This window comes from Panthera uncia, chromosome F1 (assembly GCF_023721935.1).
Source record: "Panthera uncia isolate 11264 chromosome F1, Puncia_PCG_1.0, whole genome shotgun sequence".
NCBI lineage: Eukaryota > Metazoa > Chordata > Mammalia > Carnivora > Felidae > Panthera > Panthera uncia.
The window spans coordinates 15,295,806-15,311,751 of NC_064813.1; the positions used below are offsets into that span (position 1 = coordinate 15,295,806).

The 15,946-nt window shown below is 38.0% G+C and overlaps 2 protein-coding genes across 3 annotated transcripts in view; one reads left to right on the forward strand and one right to left on the reverse strand.

Annotated features, from left to right (window-relative positions):
• The window catches only part of ANKRD45 (ankyrin repeat domain 45), a 48,350-nt gene that overhangs the window by 15,688 nt on the left and 16,716 nt on the right, over positions 1-15,946 (reverse strand). For both annotated transcript variants that reach the window (XM_049633984.1, XM_049633983.1), the window contains exon 3: positions 9,089-9,256. In XM_049633984.1, the coding sequence (XP_049489941.1) occupies positions 9,089-9,256 (168 nt within the window). The remainder of the gene's footprint in view (positions 1-9,088; positions 9,257-15,946) is intronic.
• On the forward strand, positions 2,000-4,162 carry TEX50 (testis expressed 50). The gene is made up of 2 exons (XM_049633987.1): positions 2,000-2,453; positions 3,622-4,162. The coding sequence occupies exons 1-2, from the start codon at positions 2,130-2,132 to the stop codon at positions 3,835-3,837; spliced, it is 540 nt and encodes a 179-aa protein (XP_049489944.1). The 5' UTR covers positions 2,000-2,129; the 3' UTR covers positions 3,838-4,162.

Consider the following 15,946-nt stretch of genomic DNA (forward strand, 5'->3'; position numbering starts at 1 on the left):
TGGGGGCAAGGGGAAAAAAAGCAAAAATAAACCATTGGACAAAATAAATAAATAAATAAATAAATAAATAAATAAATACCATTGGACTAAATAAATAAACAAACAAACTATTGGGACTTCATCAAAACAAAAGGCTTCTGCACAGGGAAGGAAGCAATCAATAAAACTAAACGGCAACCTAAGGAATGGGGGCAATATTTGCAAATATCTGATGAAGTGTTAGTATCTAAAATATAAAGAACTTAAAACTCAAAAAACAAATAATCCAATTAAAAAATGGGCAGAATACATGAATAGACATTTTTCAAAAGAAGACATCCAGGGGCGCCTGGGTGGCGCAGTCGGTTAAGCGTCCGACTTCAGCCAGGTCACGATCTCGCGGTCCGTGAGTTCGAGCCCCGCGTCAGGCTCTGGGCTGATGGCTCAGAGCCTGGAGCCTGTTTCCGATTCTGTGTCTCCCTCTCTCTCTGCCCCTCCCCCGTTCATGCTCTGTCTCTCTCTGTCCCAAAAATAAATAAAAAAAAACGTTGAAAAAAAAATTTAAAAAAAAAAAAAAGAAGACATCCAGATGGTCAACAGATACTTGAAAAGATGCTCCATATAATTCATCATCAGGGAAACATAAATCAAAATTACAATGAGATATCACCTCAATGAGATAAGCCCATCAGAATGGCTAAAATCAACAACACAAGAAACAACAGGTGTTGGTGAGGATGTGGAGAAAGGGAACTCTCTTGCATCGTTGGTGGGAATGCAAACTTGTGCAGCCACTATGGAAAATAGTATGCAGGTTCATCAAAAAGTTAAAAATAGAACTACCCTAGGATTTAGCAATTGCACTTTTAGGTATTTACCCAAAGAATACAATAGTACCAATTCAAAGGTATACATGCATCCCAAGGTTTATAGCAGCATTATGTACAATGTGGAAACAGGCCAAGTGTCCATCCACAGACAAATGGGTAAAGATGGTGTGGTATATATATACATACACATATATATATACATAATGGAATATTACTCAGCCATAAAAAAAAGAATGAAATCTTGCCATTTGCAAGGACATGGATGGAGCTAGAAAGTATTATGCTAAGTGAAATAAGTCAGTCAGAGAAAGACAAACACCGAATGATTTCATTCATATGTGGAATTTAAGAAACAAAACAAAGGATCAAAGGGGAAAAAAAGAAAGAAACACACCAAGAAACAGAATCTTGGGATGCCTGGGTGGCTCAGTCTGTTAAGCAGCCAACTTTGGCTCAGGTCATGATCTCACGGTCCGTGAGTTCGAGCCCCGCGTCGGGCTCCGTGCTGACAGCTCAGAGCCTGGAGCCTGTTTCAGATTCTGTGTCTCCCTCTCTACCTGACCCTCCCCCGTTCATGCTCTGTCTCTCTCTGTCTCAAAAATAAATAAACGTTAAAAAAAATTTTTAAAAAATAAATGAAAGGGGGAGGGACTCAATATTTGCTTAGCTATTTGAAGGGAAGGGCATTCCAGAGTGAAAAAATAGAAGCAGATGCTAAATTGTATGAAATGGTATGGCTATAGCAATTTTTTAAGTAGATATAAAACTGGCATAGTAAAAGAAGGCTTGGAGGAGATACAGGTAAATTATTTCCAAGAAAATCTATTAATACAATTACAGAATTTATTAGCAAGTAAAATATTAGTAAAGTCTTCATTTTTCAGAAAAGTGAAGAGGTTCAACACATTCTGGCAAAAACAAGAAAAAATATCCCTAAGAAACCCAGTAGGGGCACCTGGCTGGCTCAGTCAGCAGAGCACGCAACTCTTGATCTCAGGGCTGTGAGTTTGAGTCCCACACTGGGTGTAGAGATTACTTAAAAATAGAGTCTGAAGAAAAAAAAAAAGAAAAGAAAAGAAAAGAAAGAAAGAAACCCAGTGATTGGTTAGGTGACACCTTTTAGTTCCAGTGTGGTTCTTTGTGACATCACTGAATTTAACCCTGAATCACTATAACTGATGATGTTATAATGATCATCAGTGTATGCTGTGCTCACTAGGATCTTAAATGCTTTGAGTAGAGCATATTAACCTCTACTCAGAGCAGTTCTGCTCTGTGACCAATTTTTGGCTATAGATTTTTCCCCCCCGATTGAGAAAGATGTCCATTCAAGGACTATCCCTGTCTTTTTCTCTGTTGTTGATCTGCTTCCTTAGGGAGAGCTTCTGCATTTGTGATGGAACTATCTGGACAAAGGTTGGATGGGAGATTTTTCCAGAAGAAATGCATTGTCTGAAAGTTAAGCCTTCTCCATCTCACTGTCTACCTTACCCTCTGGACAAACTATGCTGCAATTTTGCTAATGTGGATATACTGGAGAGTTCTTTACACCTCGTTTATATTTTAGTACAAGCTCTGTTTTTAATCCTGTCTGTTTTATCTGTGCATTACCTGTGGATGAAATGGAAAAAACGCCAAAAACAGGTGAATTAGTGATGAAAATAGTAATAGTTATAAAATATCAAAGCCTTTAAAACAAAAGATTATCAGCTTCTTTGAGGGAAAGTACCATGTCTTATACCTCTTTGTAACATCTCCCTGCCCCCACCACTCATCCCTCAACATGTAGTACAATTTGTTGTCTTGCATGTACTAGGGGCTCGACAAAAGTGTATTGAATTAGGAAGTCCTCAAAACAATGTAGCTCAACCCCTCTCAAGTTACAAAATACATCAAGAAAGTAGTGAGCTAGAATGGATACGAAATGAAATGAGTCGAATGGATAGGAAATGAAACTGGGCCCATAGGTAAGTCATTTGATCTTTCTCAGCTGCCTCAACCATAAAATGAAGCATCTGGACAAGAGATCTGTTAAGTCCCTTCCAGATATATCTAAGAAAGCTAAGTATGTAAAAGTGCACGTGTATTTTTTTTTTCTTTTTTAAATAGACCGTAAACTTATTTCTAATGTTAGGATAACTTTCTGGGAAATGGCACTCTTAAACCAATTTCCCACTTGGCACACCCCCCCCCCCCCATGCACCATATTTTGAGGCAATTTTAAAAGCTGACTGACCTTCACAACTATTAGATATTTATAAAATTGCTATGATTTGATTGCATTATACATTACTGTTCAGTAAAGGAAAATATTTTGCTAATATTCAAATAATAGTATTTGCTCTAACCGTAACAAGCTTATATTAAATGCTTGCTGATTGTGATAATGATCACCACAATCTTACATGGGGGCGAACAGAAAAGAGCATCTCTTCTACACTTATTCCTTTTTTCTATAGTAACCTTTCTATTGTGTAGATAAATAATGTATCATTTTTGGAATTTATATATATCCAGGGGCGCCTGGGTGGCTCAGTTGGTTAGGCGACGGATTTCGGCTCAGGTCATGATCTCACAGTTCGTGAGTTTGAGCCACGCGTCGGGCTCTGTGCTGACAGCTCAGAGCCTGAAGCCTACTTCAGACTCTGTGTCTCCCCTCTCTCTACCCCTCCCCTGCTCACACTCTTTGTCTGTCTCTCAATAATAAATAAATGTTAAAAAAAAGTTTTAAGTGTATATATCCAGAAAGCAAATGTAATCTGAACTACAGTAAGAAAAAAATCTATAATATCATCTGTCTTTCTCCCTTTAGCTAAAAAAACCAGCCTCCTCAGATACATTTGGTAATGATCCAGAAAATCAGTCCCTATATGACATTGATCAAATACTCTGCCGGCTGGTGGCCACAACATCAATGATGTCCAAGTACCTGAATCAGGTGTCCTGTCATCCTCCAGCTAAGAAAGTCAAACACCGAAAACTAAAGAGGATGAAGAATGAGGGAGGAGAAGGAGCCAGAGGAAACTAGACCTATCCATATGCAAACATATCTCAGTCCAATATGGAGATTAGAGACAACTCATTCAAGGATAAAAATGTTCTTTGAGAGCCTTTGTAATTTTTTGTTACTTACTTTACCAAGACTTTCCAAACAAGTATGGGTTGAAAAAGTACTTCTATTCAGCTGAAAAGTCACCCAAACTTACTATAGTGCTGAGAAAAAGATTACGTACTATCACTTCTTCGTGTTTAAGTATTTTTTTCTTTTTAGTGTGTTAGATTGCTAATCATTAACCAATATGTAGAACAGAATCTTGCTTTAGTGTTTCAATAAATCTCTGATTTAAATAATATTTGTGCTTTTTCTTACTTTTCTGAGATCTTTGGGCCACATGGAAACTTTTAATTTCCCATCTCATATTGCCAAAATAGTATGGAAATATTAAGAAATAGATTAATTTTCAGAGAGGGAGGCAAACCCTAAGAGACTCTTAAATACAGAGAACAAACTGAGGGTTGATGGCGGGGGGTGGGGAAAATGGGTGACGGACATTAAGGATGGCACTTGTTAGAATGAGCACTGGGTGTTATAAGTAAGTGATGAATCACTGGGTTCTACTCCTGAGGCCAACACCACACTGTAGGTTAACTAACTTGAGAACAAATTTTAAAAATTTAAAAAAGAAACGGATTAATTTTTTAAAGTATAAATTTCTCCATTTTTGTTATGACAAATGAAGTATCAACATTTAAAAATTTTTAGTCTTTGGTTGATTAAGATTGCTCAATTTTTAAAAAGTATTCCAGACTTTTATTGATCAGCCACCTCATTTTTATAAGTATGGTTACAAATTGGAAGATTTGTCTGAGACTAGGACAGAAGATTTGATTTAAAACCTGTTGAAAACCCCAGAAAAATATGCCAGCTCCATAACATACCTCCCATCAATATAAGGGAGGAAAAAAACTTTTAGAAAACAATTCTTGAGACAGTAACATATAACTCTATAGTCTTTACAAGGCATAGGATGGTGCCTGCCTTGAGTTATTGTGGATTATTAAACGTTTGCTTATGATTCCAGTTTCCAGACTGTCCTTCCTTCCTCTCTCCCGTACCACAACCCTACTCCTACATCTCCAAAAATGATTCTTCCATCCCTTCAGACTTCTGACCTGTCAACCAATTCCCTCTAAAAGAACATGTATACACATTTCTTCTAATGGGGACTCTTGAACACTTGCAAAGTCTCCAAACCTCGAAAACTTTCCAAAGAAATTTCTAACAGTGGAATTTTCAACAGTATAAAGGGAATTCTTTTTAGGGTAGGTATTAGAGTACAAAACTGGGCTTTAACAGGATGCCTGGAGGCCAGCAAAGGGGAGTTGTGGCCAGCTATGGGGTGAGGGAAAGTTACAGACCTGTCCCGAGGGCACTCTAAAACAAAGCTATAAGACACTGGATCAAACCACACAGGCCCAAGGCAAAGAAGGCTGGAAACCCTAACCAGGTAAAGGAATAAATGTGCCAAACCCTGCTCCCAAGAAATTCCCTCTCCAAGTGCTGAATATTCCATCCCCTAGTTAACAATTGTCAGTAAAAGACAGTGACCCAAAACCAGAGCACAAAGTTCTCCCTTGAGCTCACCCCCTCTCACAACTCGAGAGCGTACCCTCACTTTAATAAACTTTCCCACTTGCTTCACTTAAAATTTTTTTTTAACGTTTTTTTATTTATTTTTGAGACAGAGAGAGACAGAGCACGAATGGGGGAGGGTCAGAGAGAGGGAGACACAGAATCTGAAACAGGCTCCGGGCTCTGAGCTGTCAGCACAGGGGCCCGATGCGGGGCTCGAACTCACGGACCGCGAGATCGTGAGCTGAGCCGAAGTCGGCGCTCAACCGACTGAGCCACCCAGGCGCCCCCCACTTGCTTCTCTTGATTGTTGTCTGGTCTGTCCTTGAATTCTTTCTTGGGAGGACGCCAAGAGCCTTCAATGACATCCCTGGACAGGCTAGACAGAGGCCTCAGGGTCCCGGTGCAGGGGGCAGGGGGCAGGGAGTCCTCCCCAGTCCATCTGACAGCATAGGGAGTCCTCTACCCCTTAAACCTCTCCAGGTGACCCCTACTCTAATCACTAGAACAAGAAATAGCAGTGGTTTAAATTCTCATTAAGTCTGAAGCAAACAAATGTTAAATGTTTCTCTGAGTAGTTGGTGTTTCAGACATCCCATACATTACCATGAAGCTCCAGTCCTTACAATTCCATCACTGATCAGAAAACAGAATGCTAGTTTATAGTATTATAGTCTTCTTTTATCTTAATTATTAGGAAATATTAGGTATAATTCCCCCAAGAATGTAAGGACCTGAACGAAGCAGATGGGTATTAGGAAGAAGAAAACCAATGGAAGCTCATACCCAAAAGCCCCAAACTGTTTCTTTTCAGAAAAGTTACAGTAAAATTTGTCCCTGGTTTGTGTTTTTTTAAGTATCATGGGTCATTCTTCAAAAATGGATTTTAAATTACACAATATGAATTTCACCTACAATAGCTATTCATGGGGGATCAATTCTTTGCTATTTGTTTTCTTTTTACTTACAGATCTAACCATGAAATTGAAGGTATTCATAAAAACATTGTCCCTAGAAAACATTAGTACAAGTGGGCAATTATCTATAAAGTAATGCACAAAGTATAACATCTTTTTCTTCCCAAAAGTGCTACCTTGCCTCAATTCCTTATTTCTATTCTCCCAGCTCCCCCTCTCATTTTTCTGATAAGCAAGTTCCTTATTGCTACCAGATGAATCTTCCTAAATATCACTTTCATCTTCTTCCTTTTCTACATACAAACTTTCAATGGCTCCCAGTAGTTACAGAAATGAAATGAAAACACCTTAGCCTGACATTTAAGGGTATAATCTGGCTATAATAATAGCATCAACATTTTTTTTTAATGTTTTTATTTTTTGAGAAAGAGAGAGACAGAGCACAAATAGGGCAGGGCCAGGGATAGACACAGAATACAAAGCAGGCTCCAGGTTCTGACCTGTCAGCACAGAGCCCGACGCGTGGGCTCGAACCCACAAGCAGTAAGATCATGACCTGAGCCAAAGTCAGACGTTCAACCAACTGAGCCACCCAGGTGCTCCAATAGCACCAGCATTTTTCAAGTGCTGATCACACACCAGGCCTTGTGGTAAGTGCTTTATATCATCTCATTTCATTCCTCACAACTAACCCCAAGAGGTAGGAACTATTATTGGCTCCCTTTACTGGAAAATAAAACTGAGGTATAAAGAATTTAAGGATCTCGTCTGAGGTCACATAGGTTTCAAGTGGAAACACCAGTATTTAAACTCAAGCAATTTGATTCAAAAGTGCATGTACTTACTCTTTTACAATTCCATCTGTGCAGTAACCCACCCTTGCAAATTATGATTTTCTTTTCCAGTAAGGCAATCTCATCACTGTCCTCCAAAATGCCACTTTCATTCCCAGCCCACAGATTTTGCTCACACCCTGTCTCCTTCTATTGGATTAAAATCCCACTCATTCTCCAAGGCCCAGCTCAACTCCAACATGTTCAGACTTCACGTTCTCTGACAACCCCATAGCATGTACCACCTGCTCTGCTGATTTTAACCCTTACTCATAGTCTTTCTTATGTTGTTACTTATGTCTATAGCTTATCATCCTCCACCTAACAAACGTCCAGAGGGAAGGAACAACCCGTTGTACCTATGACAATGCTACGCTCATAGTGGGCATTTAATAAATCCTCGCCGAAAGCAAAATTGCAGATAACTATCCAAAATGAATGCCATGAACTTCACAAGTACTGGATTTTTTTAACCAGTGTGTATACACATACATAGTTACACAGGTATTATCTCCCTGAAATCTCTAAGCTATGTTCTATAGGGTTGCGAAAATGAATTAAGCAAAATATCACTAAAATTCAAAAGAGCACATAGCTTTCTGACCTTTGACTGAAGCATTAACATTCATGCAGAAAAGTGCAAAAATTATAAATGTACAACTCAATGAATTTTCACAAATGAACACACCATGTAACTAGCAGCCAGATTAAGAAAAAAACTACTACATCCTAGAAGTTCCCTCATGCTAGACAGGTAACTGCTATTCTGACTTCTAACACTATAGATTAATTTTGCCTGGAAAATCATTTTAAGTTATTATAACTTTCTACCTGGGAAAGCAAACATATGACTCAAATATGCCATTTAAAAAAAAAGTTGAGGAATGGTCCATTCAACCTAAGTCTCTCAGGAAATGGCCCTCAACATAAACCATATATATATATATTATATATATGTATTATATATAATATATATAATACATATATTCTTATAGGAAATTATTGTTGAAATTGTTAGAAGTTAGTCAATCAACTAGCTTTCAATATGTACAGTTTCTATTAAGTACAATGTTGGAGGCCAATAGCAAAATAGCAAAAAAAAAAAAAAAAAAAAAAAAAAAAGGAAGATTTCACACATCACCACCAGTGACTTGTGATTATATCTACAAATAAAACATGGTGGCAAAAGGTGAAAATGCTAATCATCTCTTGCTTTGTTGATGGTATAACCTATCACTCATAGGGAAAAAAAATCCATCACTCAGTCTGTTTGCTACTGTCATTAGCTAGATCCCAAGACCTGACCTTCATTGCCCACTTGCTTGTACTCACCAATCCCTGTTGCACATTTTTCCTTAAGCTCCTTTCTGGCTTATCTCTTAACTCAGGCAAATAGAAACCGAAACCACCCCTCAAGTACAGGAACTACCCTGAAAGACCACCAGCCCAGACCACGCAGAATAGTTTCAGCATAACCCCTGACTCATGCCTGTGCAGATGGACTGTAGAGTGACCTCCAAAATGATCGACAACTACCTTTACCTTATTATAATACTAAAATCTCCACCCAAGGAGGAGCACGAGCCTCATTTGCATAACATACAACGTATGTATAGGCCTGTTTCCTTAAGGTGCATGTGGGATCTTATGTGCAGCTCTACAAACCATGACAAGGATCCCCTTGTTAAATATTCATCTTAACCCTAAATTAAAGAAACCCACTCACCTTTGCTTGGGGAGTCGCAGCTTTGGAAGTTCTTCCTTGTGATCTCCTAATTTGCTGCAAATAAAGCTTCCTTTTTGCAACAACTCTCCTGGTGTAGTTTCTATCTGTGACTCACCAAGGAACAAACTCATGTTGGTTCAGTTACACCACTACCTTGTAGGCTTCCTTACCTGCCCAGTCCAGGAATTCAACACACTCAGTCTGGGAATACCGAGCAGCAACATCTCGAGCTCTTTCTTCCCGAAAGTTCAGAGCTTCTATATCAACATCCAATTCCACAAGTGCTTTCAAAGTTTCCAAACGACCCCAGGCTGCAGCACAGTGTAAGAGTGTGTAACCTAACAAATAGAATGAAGATGGTCAGGTCAAATAGACTACTACATTGTTTTAGGCCATTTTATTGAACAGAAGATCACAATGGCAATCAAGTATTAAACAATTACTGTGGGCCAGGCACTATTTTAAGTACTTTATATATAGTAAACTCATTTACTTCATAAAAACCCTATGAAGTCAGAACTATTATAATCCCCACTTTAAAGATAAGGAAACTGAGGTCCAGAAACTTGCCTGAGGAACACAGCCAGTAAATGACAGGTGAAAGATACCAACATAGGCAGCCTGAAGTCTAAGCTTTTCAACATTTCTAAGGAAGACAGCAACATCCCTAGCAGTAATTTATTTTGGAGCACAATTAAACCAATGATTTTAGTCTAAGGGATTGTCAGCAAACTCTAATTGCTAGCATTATTGTTATTTTTTAAAATTTAAATCCAAGTTAGTTAATATACAGTGTAATAATGATTTCAGGAATAGAATTTAGGGATTTATCACTTACAGATAACACCCAGTGCTCATCTGAACAAGTGCCCCCCTTAATGCCCCTTGCCCATTTAGCCCATCCCCCCACCCAATAGCCCCTCCAGTAACCCTCAGTTTGTTCTCTATATTTAAGAGTCCCTTATGGAGACACCTGGGTGGCTCAGTTGGTTAAGCATCCAACTTCGGCTCAGGTCATGATCTCCAGTCCGTGAGTTCGAGCCCTGAGTCAGGCTCTGTGCTGACAGCTCAGAGCCTGGAGCATACTTTGTATTCTGTGTCTCCCTCTCTCTCTCTCTGTCAAAAGTTAATAAACATAAAAAAAAGTTTTTTTTAAAGAGTGCCTATGGTTTGTCTCACTGATTTTATATTATTTTTGTTTCCCTTCCCTTATTTTCATCTGTTTTGTATCTTAAATATCACATATGAGTGAAATCATATGATATCTTTCTCTGACTGACTTATTTCGCTTAGCATAACACACACTGGTTCCACCCATGTTGTTGCAAATGGCAAGATTTCATTCTTTTTGATTGCCGAGTAATACACACACACACACACACACACACACACACACACACACTAAGTCTTCTTTATCCATTCATCAGTTGATGGATATTTGGGCTCTTCCCATACTTTGGCTATTGTCAATAGTGCTGCTATAAACATTGAGATGCATGTGCCCCTTTGAAACAGCACACCTGTATCCCTTGGATAAATACCTAGTAGTGCAATTGCTGGGTCATAGAGTAGTTCTATTTTAAATTTTTTGAGGAACCTCCATACTGTTTTCCAGAGTGGCCGCACCAGTTTGCATTCCCACCAGCAGTGCAAAAGAGTTCCTCTTTGCGTCCTCACCAACATCTATTTTTGCCTGAGTTGTTAATTTTAGCCATTCTGACTGGTGTGAGGTGGTATCTCATTGTGGTTTTGATTTGTATTTCCCTGATGATGAGTGATGTGGAGCATCTTTTCATGTGTCTGTTAGCCATCTGGATGTCTTCTTTGGAAAACTGTCTATTCATGTCTTTTGCCCATTTGTTTACTGGATTATTTGTTTTTTGGGTGTTGAGTTTGATAACTTCTTTATAGATTTTGGATACTAACCCTTTATCTGATATGTCATTTGCAACTATCTTCTCCCATTCTGTTGGGTGCCTTTTAGTTTTGCTGACTGTTTCCTTTGCAGTGCAGAAGCTTTTTGTCTTGATGAGGTCCCAATAGTTCATTTTTGCTTTTAATTCCCTTGCCTTTGGAGATGTGTCAAACCAGAAATTGCTGCAGCTGAGGCCAAAGAGGTTATTGCCTGTTTTCTCCTCTAGGATTTTGATGGCTTCCTGTCTTACATTTAGGTCTTTCTTCCATTTTGAGTTTATTTTTGTGTCTGGTGTAAGAAAGTGGTCCAAGTTCATTCTTCTGCATGTCGCTGTCCAGTTTTCCCAATGCCATTTGCTGAAGAGACTTTTTTCCATTGGATATTCTTTCCTGCTTTGTCAGTTGCCATATATTGGTGGGTCCATTTCTGGGTTCTTTATTCTATTCCATTGATCTATGTGTCTGTTTTTGTGCCAGTACCATACAGTCTTGATTATTACAGCTTTGTAATACAGCTTGAAATCTGGCATTGTATTGTCTCCAGCTTTGGTTTTCTTTGTCAGGATTGCTTTGGCTAGTTGGGGTCTTTTCTGGTTCCATACGAATTTTAGGATTGTTTGTTCTAGCTCTGTGAAGAATGCTGGTGTTATTTTGATAGGGATTGCATGCTAGCATTATTGTTAATACAATCATACAAATTATGACAACTATGTGTGCCTTTGGTTTGGAAATTAATCATCTGAATTAAAACTGAAAACATGACCCATCAAATTAGAAAGTTGTTTTTTAGACTAACTGAGGCAACTACTATGGGGGTGAAAAACAGGGAGGCATCATTAAAATGTTTTCACACTGGCTTAAAAAAATCAAGTCACAAGTTCATGGTTTCAACCTACCCACAGGATGTATTTATGACTCATTTAACCGGCCAAAGAGGCATATACTACTACTATAAAAAGAATTGAGCAAAAGAATGAATAGATGTATTGAATCTATTAAGTACTGGGCACTTTATGTACCACTACTTCATTTACACCTTCACTAACCTTCTGAAGTCAGTGTTGTTAGCTCCATTAAAAGATACAGAGGAAAGTGAAGGTTAGAGATGCTATACATTGCCCAAGGCCACACTCGTAGTAAGTAGCCAAAGCAAGATTCAAACCCAGGTCTTTGCCAAATAAAGGGTTTATAAGTAGTAGAAAACAACACCTAAATGTTTGTCACTGAGTACAGCAGGGAAAGAGAGGCTAATGATTCCTCCACTTTCTTCCAGAAACCTCTCCTTGGCTCCCTACTTGCCATATTCCCACAATTCCAGTTCTGCTTTACATCAAGGTGTAAACTACCTTTGGCTTGAGGATATCATAAGCAGAAGGGTTAATAAAGGAATCAAAAATAAGATGAAGTGAACTACTCCGGATCAGCCAAAATTGGAATTACCTCCCCTCTTTGGCCCAACCTTTCTTTTAGTATCACAACAAGTGAGAAATTTCAAAAACCAAGAGATAGACACTGGCCCAAGAATTTCATTTTGCCTTTATCCTCTACAAAATGGAGGGCGTGGGGCAAGAAATACCCCGATACCACCCTTATTCTTGCTTTCTGCATGAAGTCTTCAGTGAGCTGAAAAGTCCAGGGCCCATGATTTGCTGGGGGAGGGAAACACTATCTACACACAAGATGCTGCTAATATGACCAAGAAGACATTCCAAGTGAGATGTTCTGGCTCCTTATACTGCTTTTCTCAAGGCTAATGTTACAGGCCACTGGTAACATCTAATTTTTTTTCCTATTTAATATGCATAGTTTAAAAACAAGAAAATATATTTCTAAACAAAAGAGGATTTTAACAAAAAATTTACATGTTTTTAAAACACCTTTACATGTTTTTCCCCTTGTTGAAGATGGCCTCTTTTCTAGAAAGAAACACACAGATGCTTGTAGTACATTAACCCCATTGCTGTCCCAGAAGAAGAAAAATATTTAAATCAGATTATTTCAAAAGCATCCATATGAGAAAGGGATTTTCCTAACGTCCTCCATAATGTTGTCAGTGAGCAATGGATCCCAGGAGAGGGATATAAGGAAGGCCACATGTTAGAAATCCTAGTAGCAAGAAAGGTACCATAAATGGAACTGGGAAGGATTAGGGTTAATTCTTTTTTTTTTTAATACAAAATTTATTGTCAAATTGGTTTCCATACAACACCAAGTGTTCATCCCAACAGATGCCCTCCTCAATACCCATCACCCACCCTCCTCTCCCTCCCACCCCCATCAACCCTCAGTTTATTCTCAGTTTTTAAGAGTCTCCCATGGTTTGCCTCCTTCCCTCTCTGTAACTTTTTTTTTCCTTCCCCTTCCCCTCCCCCATGGTCTTCTGTTAAGTTTCTCCAGATCCACATAAGAGTGAAAACATATGGTATCTGTCTTTCTCTGTATGACTTATTTCAGTCAGCATAACACTGTCCCGTTCCATCCACGTTGCTACAAGAAGGCCATATTTCATTCTTTCTCATTGCCATGTAGTATTCCATTGTGTATATAAACCACAATTTCTTTATCCATTCATCAGTTGATGGACATTTAGGCTCTTTCCATGATTTGGCTATTGTTGAAAGTGCTGCTATACACATTGGCGTACAAGTGTGAATTAGGGTTAATTCTAATTGAAAAATAATCCCTTTGTGGAAGACTACTACTTACTAAATAGAAAGGGAGTCAACTGAGCAGGTAGTTCATAGTAAGGCAAAAGATCAGACAAGAAAAGGAATCTTTTCCTCCATACAGGCACTGTGATCCACTCACTACAATCCTATAAAGTAGGCACTAGCATTGTTCTGATTTATAGATAAGAAAACAAAAAGAGAAGATAAGTACTTTTCTCTGGGTTGCTGTAAGTTTTTTTTTAATGTTTACTTATTTTTGAGAGAGAGTGAGAGCAAGTGAGTGAGAAGGGGCAGAGAGGGGGGACAGAAGATCGAAAGCGGGCTTTGTCACAAACCATGAGATCATTCATGACCTCAGCTGAAGTCAGACACTGAGCCACCCAGGAGCCCCCAGCATTGCTATAAATTAATGAAGGTATATGGTAAGGTCAAAGTCCAAGAATGGGGATGATGAGTCAAAAACAAAAAATAGGCCATGAAGCAAAATACTCACCTATCTAGAATATTTCTCACAGCCTGCCTACCACCACCACTACCAGAATCTTTGAATTGCCCAAATTATGTTGTTCCATGCCTCTACAACTTTGCATATGCTGGGGTTTTTCTCTACCTGAAATAATAATTACAGTAATGAAATAAAATAATACCAGTATAACTTTAATGCTTACTTAGTATTAATACTGGTGTTTTATAAAATGGAATTCAGAATTCACTCTTTTAAATTAGTGAAACTATTTAATACATTTTAAATATGAAAATGTATAAACACAGGATATCAAAGAAAAGTATAAGTATGAAATCGATATGTTAAGTGTATATTTTCATTATATTAGCAATATAAATTATCAAACTGAAACAAATAAGGATAAAAAACACTATAAAGAAATGTAATTAATCATGAAAGTTTCAAGTGAAACATTATGTGATTTTTCTAAATGTCCAACAATATCACCAAGATATTTTTGAACAATTTTTTTTTAGCTATTGAAGTTTTTCTCACTCAACATTAGTTGGAAGTGGTTATAAACTAAAACCAAGTATTTTACTTCAAATTATCTCACCTCTAATTTGAAGAGAGAGATCTCTGAATAGCTTTTTGCTCTTTTGCAAACACTGCAATCTTTTTATTAAGAGTAAGCTGTAATTTTTCCCCAGAGAAAATATTGCTGGTTCATATTTGTCTTTTTTAGTTTCTTCATGTAAAAGAGATTCCATTTCAGTTTTCTGATCAAATTCAAAATGATGAGATTCATATGTGACTTAGTTGGGAAGTTTTGGGACTCAGATTATTCTTACAACAGAAATTTTGCAAAGCCACAATATAGGCCATCCAAATTTGTAGACTTCAGTTTGGCTTTTTGTATACATTGAGCAATTAAATCATTTGTTTTCAATCCATACGTGACTCAAATTTCATTTTTTAAATACAAAATAATACTATTATACCTATAAAAAGACCAGTGTTTCAGTTACCTTAAAATAGTGGGTAAATATTCTAGAATATGCACACGATTGTAATACTAAAATCTGATACTATGATTACTACACTGCCTGCCATGCCTTATCCCTCAACTCTCCTTTGTCTGGTAAATTCTTGGTCATTCTTCAGGATTCAGTATAAGTATCGCCTCCTCTGTGAAGCCTTCCCTGACTGTGTCCAATACTTCCAGGTCAAGTTGATTTCTCTCTCCTCTAAGCTATCTCATACCTTATCTCACCATATAGTAATTACTTATATATTTACATATTTGTTTTCTGCTAAACTGTGAACTTGCCCAAGTCTGAATTCATTCATATTTCTATAACCTCAGCTCTGAGCACAAGGCTTGGCTGTTCCTCCACCCTTAATAAATGTTTGCTGATTTTATGTGGAAAGAAATTTTTAAACAATAATTTGTTCTGGCTATGCCTGCTTGAGTACAGTCGGGTTTAGTGACCAAAGCCTGGCCAGAACCAGAGGAGGTTCCATAATCAATAAACAAACTACAGAGATCTGTCCTTGGCCTCATAAGAAAACAAGGCATTTCCCAAAAGACCAGAAGTCAGGAAGATGTAACACAAAAGACCTCAAATAGCCAAAGCAACCTTGTGAAAAACAAAAAACAAAAAACAAAAAAACCCAGTATGGTACTGGCATAAAAATATACACATAGATCCATTGAACAGATAGAAAGCCCAGAAATGAACCCATAACTGTAGCCAATTAATCTTCAACCAAGTAGGAAAGATTATCCAATGGAAAAAAAGACAGACTCTTCAAGAAATGGTGCTGGGAAAACTGGACAGCAACATGCAAAAGAATGAAACTGGGCCACTTTCTTAAACCATACACAAAAATAAATTCAAAATGGATACAAGACCTAAATGTGAGACAGGAAACCATAAATATCTTAGAGGAGAATACACACAGTAACCTCTTTGCTATCAGTAGCAACTTCTTTCTAG

What these genes read in the sequence shown, in the direction of transcription:
- TEX50 (XM_049633987.1), top strand. Translation starts at nt 2,130, where the DNA reads ATGTCCATTCAAGGACTATCCCTGTCTTTTTCTCTGTTGTTGATCTGC. An exon ending in GGAAAAAACGCCAAAAACAG is followed by an intron (nt 2,454 to 3,621) that starts GTGAATTAGTGA and finishes TTCTCCCTTTAG; the next exon opens with CTAAAAAAACCAGCCTCCTC.